The 19,092-nt window shown below is 38.4% G+C and overlaps 1 protein-coding gene across 1 annotated transcript in view; it reads left to right on the forward strand.

Moving 5' to 3' along the window:
• The window catches only part of IntS2 (integrator complex subunit 2), a 44,487-nt gene extending 26,347 nt beyond the window's left edge, over window positions 1–18,140 (forward strand). Inside the window, exons 9-17 of the mRNA XM_083140137.1 lie at window positions 1,731–1,879; window positions 6,185–6,633; window positions 8,193–8,339; window positions 9,446–9,598; window positions 9,767–9,941; window positions 11,720–11,945; window positions 14,164–14,274; window positions 17,037–17,250; window positions 17,588–18,140. Coding sequence (XP_082996263.1) covers window positions 1,731–1,879; window positions 6,185–6,633; window positions 8,193–8,339; window positions 9,446–9,598; window positions 9,767–9,941; window positions 11,720–11,945; window positions 14,164–14,274; window positions 17,037–17,250; window positions 17,588–17,916 — 1,953 coding nt within the window. The 3' untranslated portion in view covers window positions 17,917–18,140. The remainder of the gene's footprint in view (window positions 1–1,730; window positions 1,880–6,184; window positions 6,634–8,192; window positions 8,340–9,445; window positions 9,599–9,766; window positions 9,942–11,719; window positions 11,946–14,163; window positions 14,275–17,036; window positions 17,251–17,587) is intronic.
• The last annotated feature ends 952 nt before the right edge of the window (window positions 18,141–19,092 follow it).

Raw genomic sequence — 19,092 nt, forward strand, 5'->3', positions numbered from 1 at the left:
AATCTCCTTACATATTAAAAGCTGAGGCTTTAAGGGCAGTCAGTACACACGGGATTATCCTGGCCATGGATCCAGGTGCCAGAGCCTTGTTCGAATGCAAGAAGCAGTTACCGGGCTGTAATACATGAAACTGAGGTTAACTTTTGGATGCTTTACCAGAAGGTTGTCCATTGCACCCCCACATTGTTATGAGATTACACAATCAGCAGTATGAGAGAGACCATTGTTATGGAAGGAGTACTGTCAGAGCGAGCACAGAGCTCATCCTCGACTGATCACATTGTAGATTTGTAAATTATTAATCCATGCATTCATGTTGCTTCTAGAGAATTTTGAGAGAGTTTTCATGTCGTAAAACAAGAAGATAAAGTAGTAGTGGATCATGGTTTTGCCGACTTTCGTGGTGAAGTGGTTAGCACAGCATGCTACGAAGCAGAGGTCCTGGGTTCGAATCTGACCTGTGTATGGGTAATTAACTCTGATACACTTACTATTCATTTTTCCAGCGATCGATTTCGCCACTCGTCAGGCATGAACTGTCTTGCTGCGGCTGGTGTGGTTCCTTCTTCTTCCGCTTGTGCTTGTGGCGGCGCTAGTTGATGCAGCACTTTCAATGTTTGTAGTTCTCTTGCAGGTGTAGAGCTTCCTTCTGTTGCCGCGCCTCGGGGTTTTGGCACTGCACAAGGCATATCTCCGCGTAACCGCCAAACTGATATCTTTAGATGCACTGTGTATGGGTGTTCTTTGTGAGTGTCCCTTCATCAAGTTCATCACTCATCCTGCCGGCCCCCATGGTGTAGTGGTTAACACATTGCGCTACGATGCCACGAGTCCCAGGTTCGAATCCCAGCCTGGGGATGGATGTTTGTGAGTGCCCATTCAGCAATTTCATCATATCATCACTCATCCCCATCCTCACAAATTATCCAAAAGTGGCACAAGAAGCCAAGTAAAATAAAGCAAATCAATCAATCATCGTGGGCCTCCTCGATGGCGCAGTGATAGTGTCGTCACCTTGTAATCAAGGGGTCCCGGGTTCGATACCCGATGGAGGCACATAGTGGTTCGGATTCCACTTTAAACTGTAGGTCTAGTCCCGATTAGTCTTGCTGTGCATAAAGTGGACTTAAAACACCAAAATAAATAAATAAAATCAATCAATCATCACTCATCCTAATCTTTATGATTAGCCAAAAAAAATTACTGAAACTTTTATTTATATTAAGTTATAATAAACCAAATCAATCAATTTATTTTAGGGATGGGACCGATTAATCGGTACTCTATCGGTATCGGCCGATATAGGCATATCGGTGTATCGGTAAAATTACCGATTATTTTACCGATCTGATATATCGATAAATATCTGATAGTTTAGTGCAAAATTCTGCCATTTTTGTTGTAATTTTTATGGATAATCTCCATGCCCTACTTTTTTAAAAAGTAAATGTCTAAATATGCAATTTCTCTTGCACTGCAGTCACTTTGAAACACACATTTTTAAGCAGGTCAATGAACCTTTCAGGTTCTTCAAGGACCATTTCTAATTTTATATCGGATCGGTAGAATATCGGTTATCGGTATCGGTAAATTTTATATCGGTACTTTATCGGTATCGGCCAAAATTTCATATCGTCCCATCTCTAATTTATTTATTTATTTCTTTTCTGTATGTGAGTCTATTATACATTTTGTGCAATTAGTGAGTATGAAGTTTTCCTTTGTTTCAGGTTGTAACTGCCCATGCGGTGAAGGTACCTGTGACAGCCAACCTGAATGCCAATATTCAAGGATTTTTGCCTGTTCATTGCATTCATCAGCTTTTGAAGAGTCGAGCGTTCACAAAGCACAAAGTACCTATTAAAGACTGGATATATAGGTAGGTATTAGCATAATACTAGTGCATAAATGCTTGTGTCTTTAAATATTGTGTTTGTTTAATGTTACCAGAGTTACATATAGGAAATATTCATAGTCATCTTGACATCTCAAGAAAGTTATTTTTAATCTATAACATTTGCTATTTTCACCCTTCTGAAAAAAACTGTAAATTATTGTTACTAACAGACAAAGTTTCATCATAGTTGTTTTTCTTGTATGTACGCATTGCTTGTATTGTACAGGGTGGCTCAAAAAGTCACTTAACACCCCCGGTATACTGCAGCGCGCAACATGGAAATGGTGATGACCAATCGTTATCAGGCCAAGGGGGGAACCACATTGACACCACCTGCGCGGTCGGTGGCCATCTTGATGTCCGCCATCTTGAATTGAACTTTAGAATTTTAAATGGGAAGGGGGTGATATGATATATCAAATCAGGCTAGAATTTCATGAGAAATGCAATGGTGAAGGTTTTATCGACGTTTTATCGACCAGTAAAAAGTTATGACTGAATTCTTGTACCAATTTGCTCCTTTTCGAGGTGTTAGAAAAATGCCTTAAAATTTGTTTAGCGCATCGGTAATGCATCGAGATCAAAGTGATGTCTAGGGAGAGAAGTTCGCATGCCATTGCACACGATTTTAATCGGATACATCCACGAAGAGCTGCGCATTATGAATGGTTGTTGCGAACAATTTACAGTGGGATGCTTCCATTGAATTTAAAGTCCTTCACAGTGACAAGGCTAATGTTTATGTTCATAAGGAAGTTCATAAGCAAGGATAAAAAAAACCTGTTTATTTAACAAATCCAAGTAGCCCTAAGCATTTAAGGTTCCGTTGATGGAAAATTGACTAACCAATCGTGTTCCACACAGCACGCCACACCATTAACTTACCAGCACTAACCATTCAGCTCTGTCGAAAATGGGTTATCAGATAAAAATTTTGAGTGAATTATTTTCAGGGAAATAATTCATCATAGTTTCTTAACAATTTCTCAAGCCAAAAATATGATTGGGAATGGAAGACATGATAGTTATTTGAAACACTCGAATCGAGTTCTTACTTTTCTGTGAAACTATTTATGTATGGTTACTATTAATATCAGTGGCCACTGGCCACCATCTTCTTGTGAATGTGTTGCTACTGTACTTCCTGCTAACACAGCAGATGGTGGTAGTGGCCACTGGTGATCTAGTTGGTACCATGTGGGATACCCGGATTTGGTTCCCAGGGAGGTCTAAGGACGAAATTTTTCCGGCCTTGTTCCCTCATAAAGCAGTTCTGGGCCTCACCCAGCCTCAAATCAAATGGTACCTGAAGGCAACCCTGGGGACTAAAGGTGGCCAGAGTGTGGTGCTGATCCTATCACCTTCAAAATGGCCGAGATTGGTGCTATATGCTTGGGGAACTTTACCTTTACCTTACCATACAGAAAAGAAAGCACTCGATTTCAGTGTTTTAAGCACTATCATGTCTTTAATTCCCTGAAATGAATTCGTATTTTTGATTTGAGAAATTTCTAAGAAACTATGATGAAATGTGATTCCACCATTTTTATAAAAAATATGAAGATATACACGAATCATCCCCAAGTATGCAAGGACTGGCCATGCGAATGTGTTCTTCTTGGTCTCCCTCATAGCATAATGGGTAACATTGTTGTATTTCCAAACTTTTATTCTGGGTGGGGCACACTTAGTTATTTGCTTTCCACTGTACACTACATATCCAGTCTTGTGCAATCCATCCGAGCATAAAGATGACATACAAAAGTGCAATGAACAAATACACTTACTGTGGAAGTCTTAGGAAAGTTTGATTTAAAGCCACTTACAATCGTGAATGATTTTACGCACATCTTGAAAGAAAATTGTTATTGATTTTTTGAATCTCAAATATTGAACATTAGCGGTTGAAATTAAATTACCTGCTCATGCAACAAATTGTTTGTATTATTTCTATTTTAGTTATTTTACTTCACCTTTCTGTCTCTTGGATTAACAACAATGATGAGGATGAATGATGAACTGATGAAATGGATGGCCAAGTACAATGATGCATCCATGGTTGAACCTGACAGTTCTGGCTTTGTAGCTCATTATGCTGACAAATGGAAGCTGGCAATTTGCTAGAAATGGTTGTGGACGACATCATGCTATATTTAGGGTTGATCTTGATCAGACCGTGCACAGAAATCTTGAGGTGATACATTTTTTCCGCTTCAAGACATTTAAAGAAAAAAGTTGCTAATGATGCAGCATTGTAGGTGCAATCTTAAATTATGTTTGCAAAGTTAATTACAGCATGTTTCACTTGCCCTTGGCCCCTGTTATAAAAATCAAACTATTGATTATAATGTAATGAAACTTCCTATGGACATACTTTGCTGTATGAAAAGCGGTGACAACATTGTATTGGGTTGGTGCGAATGAAATGTCCGGCCCAGGTGCGTCATTGCCAAAGTTAAAAAAAATCAAAACTACAATACCTGGTTAATCAAAATAGTCGCCGTCTGCAGCCACACACTTTTGTCATCACTCAGCCAACAATTGGATTCCATGGCGAAAGAAGTCTGGAGTCTGCGACGCAAAAAACTCCTGAACGGCATGTTGCACCGCCCGATCATCAGCGAAGGTCTTCCCTGTCAGGAAGTGATCAAGATGCCGGAAGTGATGGTAGTCAGTGCGAGAGAGGTCGGGAGAATATGTTGGATGAGGAAGGGTTTCATATTGCAACTCATGGAGAGCCTGCACCGTCTTTTGCGCGACATGTGGGCGAGCATTGTCGTGCAACATGAGGACACCATGTCTGTGGACCATTGCTGGATGCTTGCGGAGAAGTTTGCGGTGCATTTCATGGAGTTCAGCACTGTAGCGATCTGCATTGATGGTTTCACCGCGCCTGAGAAAGACATGATGGATCACACCCACCATAGACCACCATACCAGCAAGAACACCTTCTGTGGGTGGAGAGGTGGTTTCGTATACCGCCCTGGACGTTGATCACGATCCAACCATTCTCCTGATCGTTTACGATTGTCATAGCAGATCCATTTTTCATCTGAAATGACAATCCGATGCAGGAAACCATCCCGGTTATTCCTTACACTCAAAGAACTACACACCTCCAGACGGCGAGTCTTGTTGACCGGTGTCAAATCATGTGGTGCCCATGAGTCCAACTTTTTCACTTTACCGATCACACGGAGCCGCCGAACGACAGTGGTATGGTGTATGCCTAACTCGTCTGCAATGGCACGAACACTTTCCGAGGATCCGCTTCAACGGCGTTCCTGAGGAGCTCATCCGAACATGATGTTGGTCGATGGCCAAGGGGGTCATTTTGCAATGCTGTGTCACCGGAACGAAATTTGACAAACCAGCGGCGAATGGTGCGTTCATTTACCATTCCTGGCCCAAATGCACTGTTATAGTTTTTGGTGGCTTGCTGATCAGAATGTCCCAGTTTGAATTCGTAAAGACAAATCACTCGCAATTGTGTGTTCTCCATGGGGCACTTTCAGATGACCCTGTTCAGCAACACACTGCCTCCTGACTGTCTGGGTGCTCCAGCCTGTTTGCTGGACATATACAGAGTTTATGACGTTAGACCTGTGACCTCAGTCAATCCCTGTGTTGTGTTGTTGAGGTACGTTTCCCACCAGACGCCAAAGCGGACATTTCATTCGCACCAACCCAATAGATAGCACCATAGTCTCTCTAGTCCTTGCGTGGACGTGCACGTGCATCTTGGCGATTCTGCCATTATATGCCAATCGTATGGACGTGTGCTTTCAGTCTGAGTTCTTGGCCCTGCTGCTCTGACGCACCTGGCTTTGGGCTACTAAGAATCCTTACATTGTGCGTATAACACCTGTTCATAATGAAAAAATTTGGAGTATGGTGCACTTTATCAAGGTGCCACATTATTGGTCGCATCTTTTCCGACACAACAGTGGATACAGAAATCTACGTTGGAATTTTCGATGAGTTTGTAAATCAGTTGGATGACGAGGAACTCTGTAATGGTCATTTTCAGCAGGAGGGTGCCACTTGCCACACTTTTAACACCAGCATGCAAGAAATTGTGTCCATCATCTTTGAAGATTATGCCATGCTAATGGCGACTATTTCCAACACTTCACTTGCTGTGATGACACCAAGGTATGTTCGTAGCAAATTACATAACAATAGTTTTATTTTTATAAGCAAAAATCAAGGGCCAAGAGTGAGTGAAACCCCGTGTATGATAGACATTTCTGTTATGTAATTGTTATTGTTTTGTTTGTTTTCAGACAAATTTGCAGCAGCATACCACCATTGCACCCAGTATTGCCTGCATTAGTGGAAGTGTACGTGAATTCTATTTTGATCCCCAGCACGAAAGCCCCCCAGGAACACACAAACAAGCCAATAAGCGAGGACGAAATACGAAAAGTGTTCCAGAACTCTGTGTTTGGGGCTCAGTTTGATTCGAAGTACAGAGGAAGTCTGCAGGCAAGAAGCTCGATCGCTAGGTCATCACCCATGCAGTTGGATGAAGGCCCGAAGAGTTCGCCGTCCCTCACCTCACAGTTGCTGTTACTGTATTACTTGCTCCTCTACGAAGACACGAGACTGAATAACATGCACAACTTGCTCGCTTCGAACAGAAAAGTGAAAAGTTATTCAACTGAATTCCTGGCAGAGTTGCCGATTAAGTACTTGCTGCAGCAGGCTCAGAAGGACCAGCAGAGTTATGCAGGTGTGTAGTTTGTCCCTAACTTGCAATGAAGTAGAGGAGTTCACCAAACTCCCAGGGACAGAGAGCTACTTTGCAGATTTGAAAATACAGTAGAATCTCGATTTTATGTTTTTCAGTGGACAAAACTTAAAAAACTTGAAATCCAAAAAAATGTAATGTAATTTTGCAACATTTTGATATGTTGGAAGTATCAAGATTGAATGTACAGGGTGGTCACAAAGTGGATGCACCCCCCTTTTTTTTCCGATACTACAGTGGTTTAGCGATGTGATCACGTACCTGATAGTTCACTTGTCCAGGACATCGGTATGGAGATCATCATGATCGTCGCACAGCTGAATTCTGCGCCTTGTCCGGCAGATGTTTTGCAGAGATATTCCGGCATCACGTCTTATCAGCATCAGAGAGTTCATTAACGTGACAAGGACGGTACGGCTTGCACTTTAAATCAAGTTTCATGTGTTTCATCATGGTCGAACGATTGCAAATCCTCAACAATTAAACATACTTTCCGTCGAAAAACCAGTGGTACGCCCACTTTGTGGCCACTCTGTATAATGGGGAAAATGTAAAATCAGGGTTCCACTACACATTGTGAGCTGCCATACGTAGATTCATTTTTTTTTTCATTTTCATGGTTCATAAAAACGTTAAGATAATTAAATTAATATTTTTAATAGACAGATGAAACAGAAGTTTGAAAACTTACATTGCCTTAAACTTCTATTTGCAAGATCTTTAACTTTAGAATAATTTAAGATCTTCCAAGTTTACTAATTTCTAAGATATTGGTATGGCAGTAAACGAACATAGAGAGATAAATTCCCTGTCATGGGTAATATTACTGATTAAAGAGAGTACCAGTTAATTTGTCCCATCCTTATAAAATGTATTAATAGTATAAATTAGGGATGGGACCGATTAATCGGTACTCTATCGCTATTGGCCGATATAGGCATATTGGTGTATCGGTTTATCGGTAAAATTACCGGTTACTTTACCGATCCGATATATCGATAAATATCTTATAATTTAGTGCAAAATTCTGCCATTTTGTTGTAATTTTTATGGACAATCTTGATGCCCTACTTTCTAAAAAAGTAAGTGTCTAAATATTAACTTCTTTTGCACTGCAGTCACCTCGAAACACATATTTATTAAGGAGATCAAGGAACATTTCATGTTCTTGAAGTACCAAATCTAATTTTATATCAGATCGGTAGAATATCGGTTATCGGTATCGGTAAATTTTATATCGGTATCGGCCCATCCCTAGTATAAATTATTTGTACAACATGGTTAATATTTAATGAACAATTCACATGATTCTTTCACCTCCTTAACACATGCTACTGTAATATGTGCCAACACATCCTACATTTTAACTGAACAGTTGATAGTGGCATAGAAAAGAAACCGCATATTCAAAATATTATTTTGAACAAGTGGAAGGAATCATGTTCATGTATTCAAAAGAGCAAATATATGCATACATTACATGCTTTATTTTCTGATCATAGATTCAATAAAGTAACATATTGTTTACTTTTTTCTGTTAGGGTTATTTTCACCTCTGTTACGTTTGTTGGCAACCCACTTTCCTCACTTATCGTTAGTGGATGATTGGTTGTACGAGGAAGATCTCGTGGATGATACAAAGACTCACCAAGCTAGAAGCCCTATCACAGAATCTTCAATTATTGAAGGTAGGTAGGTGTGTGTGTGTGTGCGCACACTCATAACTTCTAATTTTTTCTGTAGGGGTTAAATTGAAATTCTAATTGTCTTGTCAGAAAGTTGCTGTAAAATTTTTGAAGTTTTTTGAATTGTCGTTGTTGGCTGCTATGAATGTCTGCCAACGTTGATATAACTGATGAAAAGTCACCTGGTCGATAGCCCGAGAAAATCTTTTCATCATTTGTTGCCAGGAAAGCTTCAAGAGTTGGTATAACTGTTGGAAACACTGCTGAAATATATTGGCAGGAAGATCGAGTACGGCTTCTCTTGTGGCAGTGATTATCTTCTCGGCCAAATAAAATTGTCGCCCACAGAGCTTTGATTTCAAGCTGGCAGAGATAAATAAATCGCATGTCACGCACCAACGTTGCAACTTCTTTGATCTTGCATTCAGTTCGGCTCGTTTGTGGCCGAACAGCACGCTCATCATCCTCCAAACTATCTCTCCCCTGATCAAAGCGTTGGTGCAAATTAAACACAGCACTGCAGCCCAAGGTGTCGTCGCCATACACTTACTTCATCTAAAACACTGCGCTAGCGGATTTGCCTAATTTTTGGCAGAACTTGACATTTGCCGGTTTCTCAAACTGCAACATTCTCTAGTTCTGCCGCTCGCATTCAAGTACCCTTCGCAAGAGAGACCGTAGTTCTGCTGACGCTGTATACACGCAACTGCCTCTTACTGGGACGAGAGAAGAACTGACATGGTGCCACATGGTGCAACCTATCCACTATACACCCCAACGACACTGTGCGACCAGTCCACAAACTTGTTTACTGTACTATGTATTTTACCTCTTTAGAAGTGGGTTCTAATGGGTTTGGTTGCAGATAAAAAAAAACTGTGTTCGGAAATACATGAAAAATGCATGTTGATGAACTAAGTGTGATATAAGAAATGCAAACAAAATTACAAAATTATTGAACAAACTCTGAATGTCTATATTGACATCATTGTTTTCTTATTACTATACACATATTAATGGATCACATCCTTAATAATCAATAAATTTACGATCTGTGCATGTTCAGTATGTTTTGAAAAGAAAGTTAATGCTTGTTTCTACATTTTCAGCTTTCAGTGAAATTCAGATGTGTCCATCTCGTACTGGTCTTCTTCTCAGACAGCTGTTGTCTATGCCTGCAACAGATGTGTGGCCGTTTGCTGAAACTATCATTCGCTATTTTAAATCTATATTGGATGACAAGGTTCCACGTTACATACAAGGTAAGTTTTGTTGGTACTTCACATTCCTTGCTTGCCATTTAAAGATGTACGTTTGGGTGCCTGTGCTGAAATGCAGAATACCTACTTTAAATGTGATTTATCTTTTGGTCACATATGGTCTAGTGAAATAGTCAAACTGGAATTCAGAAACCATTAATTTATTTGCAGAATTGTACAAGCAAGTGTGGCTGCAGCTGAATACAGTGTTGCCTCGCTGTCTGTGGGTGATGTCCATCAATGCCTTGCTTCACGAGAAGTCGGCCGTGAAGAATGTCTTCCTCACTCAAGAGAATATTGTGCTTGATCCATTGCAAGTGCTCAGATGTGATGCGAGGGTTTTCAGGTACGGTTTTGCTTGTTGAACAAGTTAAAATATTTTTTTCTCTCTTATGTTCGCATATCAAGATGTGGAATGTATAAGTATTACCAGACAAAATGTTGACTTTGTTTTATGCAATGAGATGTTTTTTTTAGAATTGAATCAAAATGTGAATGAAGCAGTTGATATCCTTGCAACAGCATCAGTAAATATAATTTCTTAAAAGCATGAAGGATGCAAGATTGAAATTAGTGATGGATAATTTGCCTGTCAAAATTTATGCACTCTGCTGTAAATATCAATAACTAGAGACATAAGCAAGCACATTAACTTTTTTCATGAAACTTACTTATGGACTTTCTATTACCTCTACAAGTAAGTTTCATGGGAAAAGTTAGTAACTCGCTTACTTCTAATTATTACATACAGTGTATTTTATTCCCCAAACATGAATAGAGATGTTCTTACTTAATTTTTGACAGGAACATGAAATATGCTGTGTTGTTGTTTTTCATGTTTTTGAAAGGTGTGAGGTATACTTTCCTACCATGTTTTGTTATGAAATAGTGCTAAATGAATTACAAAATATGAAATTAACTTAGACATGAAGTCTAGAGCACTTTCTGAAGGTTGAATTATCCCGTGAATTACGCACAATACTTAAAATGGACTCCTTTACACAGGAATAAACTTAGTGCTCGTATAACTATATAAATGTGCAATTCTAAAGAAAAGTTTTATTTTGTGTAATAAGTACAGTATTTTAAAATCAAATTTAGAATTATATTTACCATGTTAACTCCTAAATTCCATTTTATTCACCACTTTTGTAGTCACCTGATCACAGGTTTTGTATTGAAATGTTGGCATTTTATTAGCCATAAATTAGAGGCACTATCAATTTGAGGGTTTCCTAACGTTCAAAAAATAAAGTATGTGAGCAATTTCAAAATTTACTTAAGCAACGCAAGTTATTTTTATTTGCATTAAGAAGTGTAAGTAAGCATAAATGATGTATTTATTAAACCAAACAAAATTCTATGACACAACAGTCCTTTTTAAATTCAAAGGTCTTGCAAGTGGCTTTGTATGTTGTAGACTGGAAAAATTATTATAGATAAGTATATAATTGTCATTTTATGTTGGATCAGTCATTAATATCAGTATTAAACTTTAGTAACAGTTCAATCTTATTTCATTAATAATTTTATTGACTATGTGGGTTTATCTAATTTTGTGTACATTTCATATAGATCATGTCGACATCCATGGTGGAGTGGTTATCACAACATGCTGCAATAATGCCAGGGGTCCCTGGATCATATCCTGGTCTGGTCATGGGTGTGACTTTTCCTTTATCAATTTGCTGGTAGTGTTGTCGCCTTGTAATCAAGGAGTCCTGGGTTTGATACCCGGTGGAGGCACATAGTGGTTCGGATCCCACTTTAAACTGTAGGTTCAGTCCCGATTAGCCTTACTGTGTATAAAGACTTAAAACACCAAATCAATCAATCAATCAACCTTTATCAATTTGCCTCTGATGGTGCAGTGGTAGCATTGTAATCAAGGGGTCCCGGGTTCGATACCGTACACATACTGGTACGGATTCCACTTTAAACTGTAGGTCCAGTCTTGATTAACCTTTCTGTGCATACAGTGGACTTAAAACAACAGTTCAATCAAAGTTCAAAACCCTTCATCGTATCATCGTTCATCCTCATCATTGTGATTAGCCAAAGTGGCAGAAGAACAATGCTAAAAAACAAATGAAAATCATAAGGATCACGTACATTATCTTCTAGGTGTGCACCTGTATTAGCAGTAGTGCTGAGGGTTCTGCAGGCAAGTCTTGCAGCTTCGCGTAGTCAGTTATCCCGCCAGTTGCAAGATCGTCCGTTAATGGAGAAGACAATCCAGCTGAGTAGTGATGCCGAGCGAGAGGAACTGAGGGTTGCTTTGGTGGCCACGCAGGAAAGTGCAGCCGTGCAGATTCTATTGGAAACTTGTCTGGAGACCAAGGAAGATAGGGTACGTCCAAGTTGAATTGTGATATTGTGAATTAGGTACTTTTATTTTTTCATTCATTGTTTTCTGCCACATGGCACAATTTAGACTGCAACCTCCAGTGTTTCATATTTTGTACCCTACGTTGCAATGTCGTCTATGAGCTGACATCTTCATCCACAAATTTCATATGACCACTGGTATATGCAGAGGGTGGGGCTACAACCCTCCCCTGAAATGTTGAGAAAACCAAAATTTAAAAAGAAAGCTGTGAACTCTCTGACAAAACCAGAGTGGTAAATGTTAACCCCCCTTAGAATTCTTCCCGATTACCATTCTTGAGAGTGGGTAATTCTAAATACAGAGTTGGGTATGGAAATCTGGCCTACCTCATCTTGTCCACATATGTCACCCCTCCCTCCATTTCTGCACCTCTTCTTGTTTTTGAAGCACATTAACTTAGGAGAAAGTTTAGTTTCAGACCAAGTGAGATGAGGCAGGCTAGTTTTTCATGCCCGACCCTGTATATGAAATATCTTATTGTTAGGGGCAGGCATATTTTTTCTTTTTTGACGAAAACACGAAATGTGAAATAACACATTCTAATGTTAATTTTCAAAGTTTCTGCAAGGTGTGAGGTGCATTTTACTACCCTGTTTTGTCACGAAATGATGCGAAATGAACTGTAAATGCGAAATAGACTCTTATACTCGACATTTAGAGTTTATTTACCGATGCGACACTTTCTGAATTTTGAATTATCCTGTGAGTTATGCAATTCATGGAAAATTGATTAATTCTGCTGTAAATATTTGAGAAGCAAGAATGGACCCTTTATACAAGAATAAACTTAATACTCTGGTAACTACATAAATGTGCTATTAGAAGGGTTATGTTTATTATTGTAATAAGTGCAGTTTTTAAATCAAAATTTGGATTATGTTCACAATTTTAAAACCAAAATGTCATTTTATATACTGCTTTTGATCCATTTTTTTCACCACCATAACACCGAAATTTTATTTTATTTACAGCTTTCGAACCCAAAATTGGCTGTTTTTGTATCTAAATTTTGGTTTTTTATTTACCAAAAATATGTGCCTCTACTTATTGTGTATCCCCCTAGAATACAACTACGTATTATCCACCTTTGCAATTCCAGCCCTTTCTCTCCGAGGAATAATATTTCAGCGTATGCCAGTGCATATGACCGTGGCACTTTTATCTGACAATGTTCTTGCTTGAAGTGTCTTTGTCTGTTGTTCACCAAGCTTTTAATCAGTGAGTACCTGTGGGGTATAGGTGGTTGGAGCATGATACTGATCATATCACTGAGATGGAGAATGTGTGGGGTTCTACCTCTGTGATGCTTATGTGCCTTCATGGCACAGTGGAATACATAGGGTGGAGCTTCACCTTTTTTGTTAACCATTCCTTGTGCATTTCCGTCAGGCTGTTCCTGAGCCACTACACTAACCAGTTTCTCTTTCGTTTGAACATCCGCAAAGTTTTTTTTCGTCCATGCTTTTTAGTACATTTTCATTTTTTATTTTGTGTATACATTTTATAGTAATCCCGGAAGAAATGTGTATGGATTTCTTTGCCCAACCTGGCATGGAGATCTGTTGCAGCTGTACTTTTTGAGACAGTTGTCTAGAGTCCTGGTTTCCTAATGAAAGGAAAATAATTTGGTATAAAAGGTTGGAGCAAGAGAAAATTGACCATCAAGTCAGTCTAAGGGAAGAGCCCCCAAGAAGTCTTGAGTTTTGGGATCTGTACAATAAGGTTTCCATAGAGGGGGGCAGCAGTGTGTAAGTTAGGCAGGTAAAAACCACCCTCGTACAAACATTCCTCACCACGCGATGCACAAGGGATTGATTCATGTCTGTTTGTGTTTTTATTGTGTTTGTACTCTGTATCTTTGTCAGTTTTATAACAAAAACAATAAACAAAATAATAGTTCATTTTGAGCTCATCCCTTAATTTCACATACTCTCTTCTTTGCCATAACCACATTTCTAACTCATCTATTTGCTTTTCAACGCTTTAATTTTTTGTCTATTGCATAAAAACTAATTTTTCAGAAATATGAAACTTCATTAACTCATTTATTTCACAGTGAAATTCCAGGACAACTTTCTAATTTACAAATTTTCATGCAAATATATCAGTATGTTACATGCGACTGTGTGGTTAAGTATTTTGATTTCCAGCATAAAATACATTTGTCTCTGTTTTGCAGGAGAAACCTGGCCATCTCTGGGCCCTGAGAGAAGTCCGTAGCTTAATATGTTCCTACTTGCATCAAGTATTTATTGCTGATCCCCATTTAGCAAAATTGGTTCATTTCCAGGTAAGCTTGATGGTAATAATATGTACTCATGGGTACTTTATTTACTCGAATAACCCGCACACTTTTTTTCCTTACAGACGTGGCAGAAAATGGGGGTGCGTGGCTTACTCGAGTATACAGCTTATCACCAGACGTATACAGCTTATCACCAGGCGTAAACAATTTATCCTGTGGAGATATGCAACCTGTTATACAAGCTTACGAGAGAATGAGTGGAGGTCAAAATGTTATCTCACAGCCTGTGTTCTTGGATAGAAAACAAAACACTTTTGTCTTAATTCATGAATGAAGTGGAAAAAATCATTCTAAATATGTCCTGGTTTAATGAAATCACAGTTCTCTCTCCCTGCACTGTATTGTGTGCATTGTTTCTTCACCCCCCCCCCCCCTCCTCCTCCTTTTAAAATTGGGTCAACTTAATTCATGAAAAGCTTGCAGACAGAAGGGAAAATAATATTCTCCTTCGCCTTTTGCCAAAGGAATCATTCTGCAGTCACACTGGCACCAAGAAAGAGATAAAGACAGCAACCAGCTGAATGTTTACGTCTGGCTAGTCCAGCTGCGTGGGTGGGTGTGGGTGGAGGAAGTTGTGAGGCTTGTTTTGTGTTGCAGTGACTCATTCGAGTAGCGTCCTTGTTATCTTGCTTCACAGGCGGATGCTAAAAGCAAGATGACCACTAAAGGAAGAAGCTTGCGATCTTTTACAGCACATGAAAAGTTATGTGTCATTCAAGAAGCGGAAGAAATTGGAAATCGTGCTGCTGCTCGTAAATATGATATATGTGAGAGTTGTGAGAGATTGGAGAAAAAAAAGGAAATACTGCTAAATTATTTTTTTTGCATTCCCTTCTCTGAAATCCAGGTGCGTGGCTTATTCGAGGGCGAGGGGTACTCGAGTAAATACGGTATGCATCACCATTTGAATGAAACTAATTTTAGTTTTCTGAATTGAAAGCATCATTTGGTGAATTTGGTAAATAAAATTATTGTTAAATTTACTGATAAACCAAGTTGATATGTTGTTCTTAAGGCTCAGGTGGATTGTTGGGTAGTACTAAGGTCTAAATCACCATCCCTGAGACCTTCTGTAAACAAACGGTCTCACCGATTCGATGTATCACTCCGCGTCAGCTGATCCATGACCGCAATCATCTGCTGTTACACTCATAGTTCGCCGCACCTATTCATTTTATATAAGAGCCTCTGAATGTGAGAACCCGTTCTCAAAACATCAGATGAATATGCAACCGCATACATTGTTACTCTCCCGGTCATTCTCTCTTTCGTAACCCTTAAAACTGCAGACACTGACACACCACTGCACTGGGATACCAACTTAACCACTTCATTTACTGGTTTCTCAGGATACTACTGACAGAACGTTACATAAATATTGAGTAGAATCTGTTTCTCACCCCTTTGCAAAGGCTGTCCTTGCTGGTGTTTTGAAAACAAGCTAGGAGAATACGGAGACTTTCCCTCACGCATAGAACTCGGCATGTTATTTTTCTAAGGCTAAGTCAGGCAATATTACTAAGTTGCACTACTTCCTTGCTGTTCACATGATTATTTTTAGAAAATAACCAATGTTATAAAATATCATTATGTACACAAATCTCTAAGCTCATTGAAAGTTATATTACTACAAAATGTTCACACTTATCTTGCCTTGCCATGTCACCAAGTTATTTTACGAAGTGCACTATATTTGGCGGAACAAAAATCGTTATTAGGATGCTTGTCAAAGTTTCCAACCGCAATAAATTTACGAACATTCTTTGCCTTGTTTTGATCATCATCATCAATATATTTATTGGACTTACAGCAATGCATATGGCTGTTTATGCCCATTATATATTTTATTTACATAAGATACAATTTACATAAAATGTACAAACAAATTTCAAATACACTCCTATCTATATCATCCTTAGAAATATACATTACCATGTTATATCATTTTGTCTAAAAAATGCAAGTAAAATATATTCAATTCACATGCAAGAAAGAAGCCAAATTTATGGGAAATGATTACTGGTGCAAAGAGTTAACCATAAAGGTGAAGCAATAAGTAAAAAAAAGAAAGAGCATTGGGTTTAAAGTGAGACGTCATTTGCGGCAGCATATCCCATACTACAAATTAGCCATTGTTTTACCTTACGTAATGAATCCTGTAACAACGCTGGATTTTCGTGTGGATTATTTTACTTCTATGAGTTTGCAATGCTTTCTGCATGCAGGTGGTTTTGTTTACAGAAGGTGTCAGGGTTTGTGATTTGACATATAGTGATGTTGTTTTTGAAATTTCCTCTCCTTTTCAAAAACTGCTAAGATATTCCAAATCTGTAAAATTACATCTACTTAGAATTCCTTGTATAACATTCACATGATTCTTCACCTGGTTTGTTTTTGCTAATGTCTAGATATTCCCAGTAGTTTTGTCTAAAATTCCCATCACAAATAACAGCGAAACCAAACCACACAAGGATTTATGTGAATGCTCTTGAAGGAATTCTGAGCACATGGAATTTTTCATTGTGTGGAATATCATAACGGCTTTTCAAAATGAGAGGTTTTTACAATAATTACATCACTGGTTAGCCAAATATTTTTTTTTTACTATTTTATTGATAACATCAGTTGAGAATATGTAAGAGCAAGATTTGTATCTGCTCACTCTATAAAATTTTGTCTACATCGTTGCTTTCATTTGTTACTAAATGTACACAAGTTTCAGCGTGACCTTTCCCCATGCCTTTTAGGGTTATCCAAGAGAGTTGCTACCAGTTACTGTCCAGGGAATCCCATCTATGCATATATGTTTGGACTTTATACCGGAGCTCTTGAGCCAACCAGTTCTCGAGAAGCAAGTGTTTGCTGTGGATTTGGTTTCGTACTTGGCCATCCAGTATGCTCTTCCGAAATCCCTGAGTATTGCTCGCCTTGCTGTCAATACTCTGTCTACACTACTAGGAGGTAAGGTCATGTAGATAGTTAGGTAAGTACTTTTTTCTTGATTTTTACATCAATGCTGCTTTTTGTAAGTGACAATTTTTTTTCCAGCCTGCAGACTTATGTGCTGAGTTTTCTTTTCAAAGCAGTAATCATTATATTCATGATAGATGTAGTAAACGTGGTTTTAGTATTGCGGAGGTTAAGTTTTGAGTTCCCATGTTGCGAATTGGAAAAAAAAAAAACAATCCAATTCACAATGCAGAAATGTGAAAATTTACCTGTGCAATGATGATTATATTTCCATTTTTTTTTTTTTTTACCCAGATTCAACTGATCACAATTGGTAATTCTTTTGCAGTGCTTCCAAGTGAAAATCGAGCAGAATTATTTTTTCCAACGTTACCAGCCCTTGTTCGGATTTGCGAAGCTTTCCCACCTTTGGTAGAGGATATTGTATCACTCTTGCTGCAACTGGGAAGGGTGTGCGTGTCTGAAGCATCTCTGAGCAGTTACAGGAGTTCAAAATTTGCGGAACTTTTTGCATTGAACTCATCCTTGTATGAAGCAGAAGATGGTGCGAAATTTAAAGGAAGCAAGTTACCAACGAATGAAATTTTTTGCATTGAAATACAAAAAGCATTTGCAGCAATATTGTCTAAGGCTGTTTTGAAAGTTAAAATTTATTAGTCCGAGACAGACAGTGTGTGCTGCTCTAAGTAAAATAAGCTTTTAATTATGTCATACGAAGGCATTTTGTAAATGACAAATTATTTTTTTTATAATTATGATAGATCTGTTTATGTTGTACATGTATGTGTTATGATGTATGAATTATGAACTTATGTACAATTATAGTTGTGTAAAAAGCCACAACCTGGTAATTTGTATTTGTACCTGTTGACATATACATGTTACACACATTGACAAATTGAATACATGCGTGTTTTTGTAAATTGTTTACGATGATATCCTGCGAACACTGAAAATCCCATGGGCATAATTTTTATGTACGTTTTATATGCAATGTCCAGGAGAGACTGGCGTCTGTTCATAGCAGTTTCTACTGTAAAAGGATTTTTGAAGTTATATTTCCTTCTTTATCCCACAACAAATACCGCTGATACACCTCTCCATGTGACAGGAGGCACATGCTCAAATTCTTCCAGAATGGAGCCACTTTTCTCATTACAAAGCTTTCCGATACAAAGTGAAAATCCAAGGCAAATGGCCATTTTTATATGCAGCTGAAGCTGAGTTGTATGTCAAGGTGAAGCAAAAATAATACGTATAACAGAATTATTTACACATCAGATTTAGATACCATGTCATTATTGAATTAAAATAATTGTACTTTTTCTATTTTTAGGAACAAGATAGAGTATAATACAGATTATTTCCATCCTAAAGTGTTAAATTAACGAATCTAAAAGTTTGATTCTTCACATTACATTTACCACGATTTCTTAAATAAAAGCTAACAATTTCAGAGAAGTGTCAAAACACTTAGAATGCAGAAAACATCAAGTATTAACCACTTTTAAAACAACCATTTGGAAGTTCCGAACTGCTTGGGATCTCAAAATGTCTGGAAATCATTTCCTGAAGTCGGGAATTTTTTTAACTGACTTTTCTGGATCCCGCACACCCCTACTAATGACTCAGTCGGGAAAGTGATCATGTTCAGCTCCCAGATGCTACGTGAGCATTGCTCGAATGCTTAACGCACCTCAAGTGATATGATGATCGTTATGTGTGGAAGCTTTCTCTATGCAGCCCATTTGCTATGGTCGATGCCATACTCCTTCCAAAAAATGGAGGACATTTACCGATTTCTAAAAAATCCACCTGGATGCCGGACAGACA

This window comes from Lepisma saccharinum, chromosome 18 (genome assembly GCF_977018435.1).
Source record: "Lepisma saccharinum chromosome 18, izLepSacc3.1, whole genome shotgun sequence".
Classification (NCBI taxonomy): Eukaryota; Metazoa; Arthropoda; class Insecta; order Zygentoma; family Lepismatidae; genus Lepisma; species Lepisma saccharinum.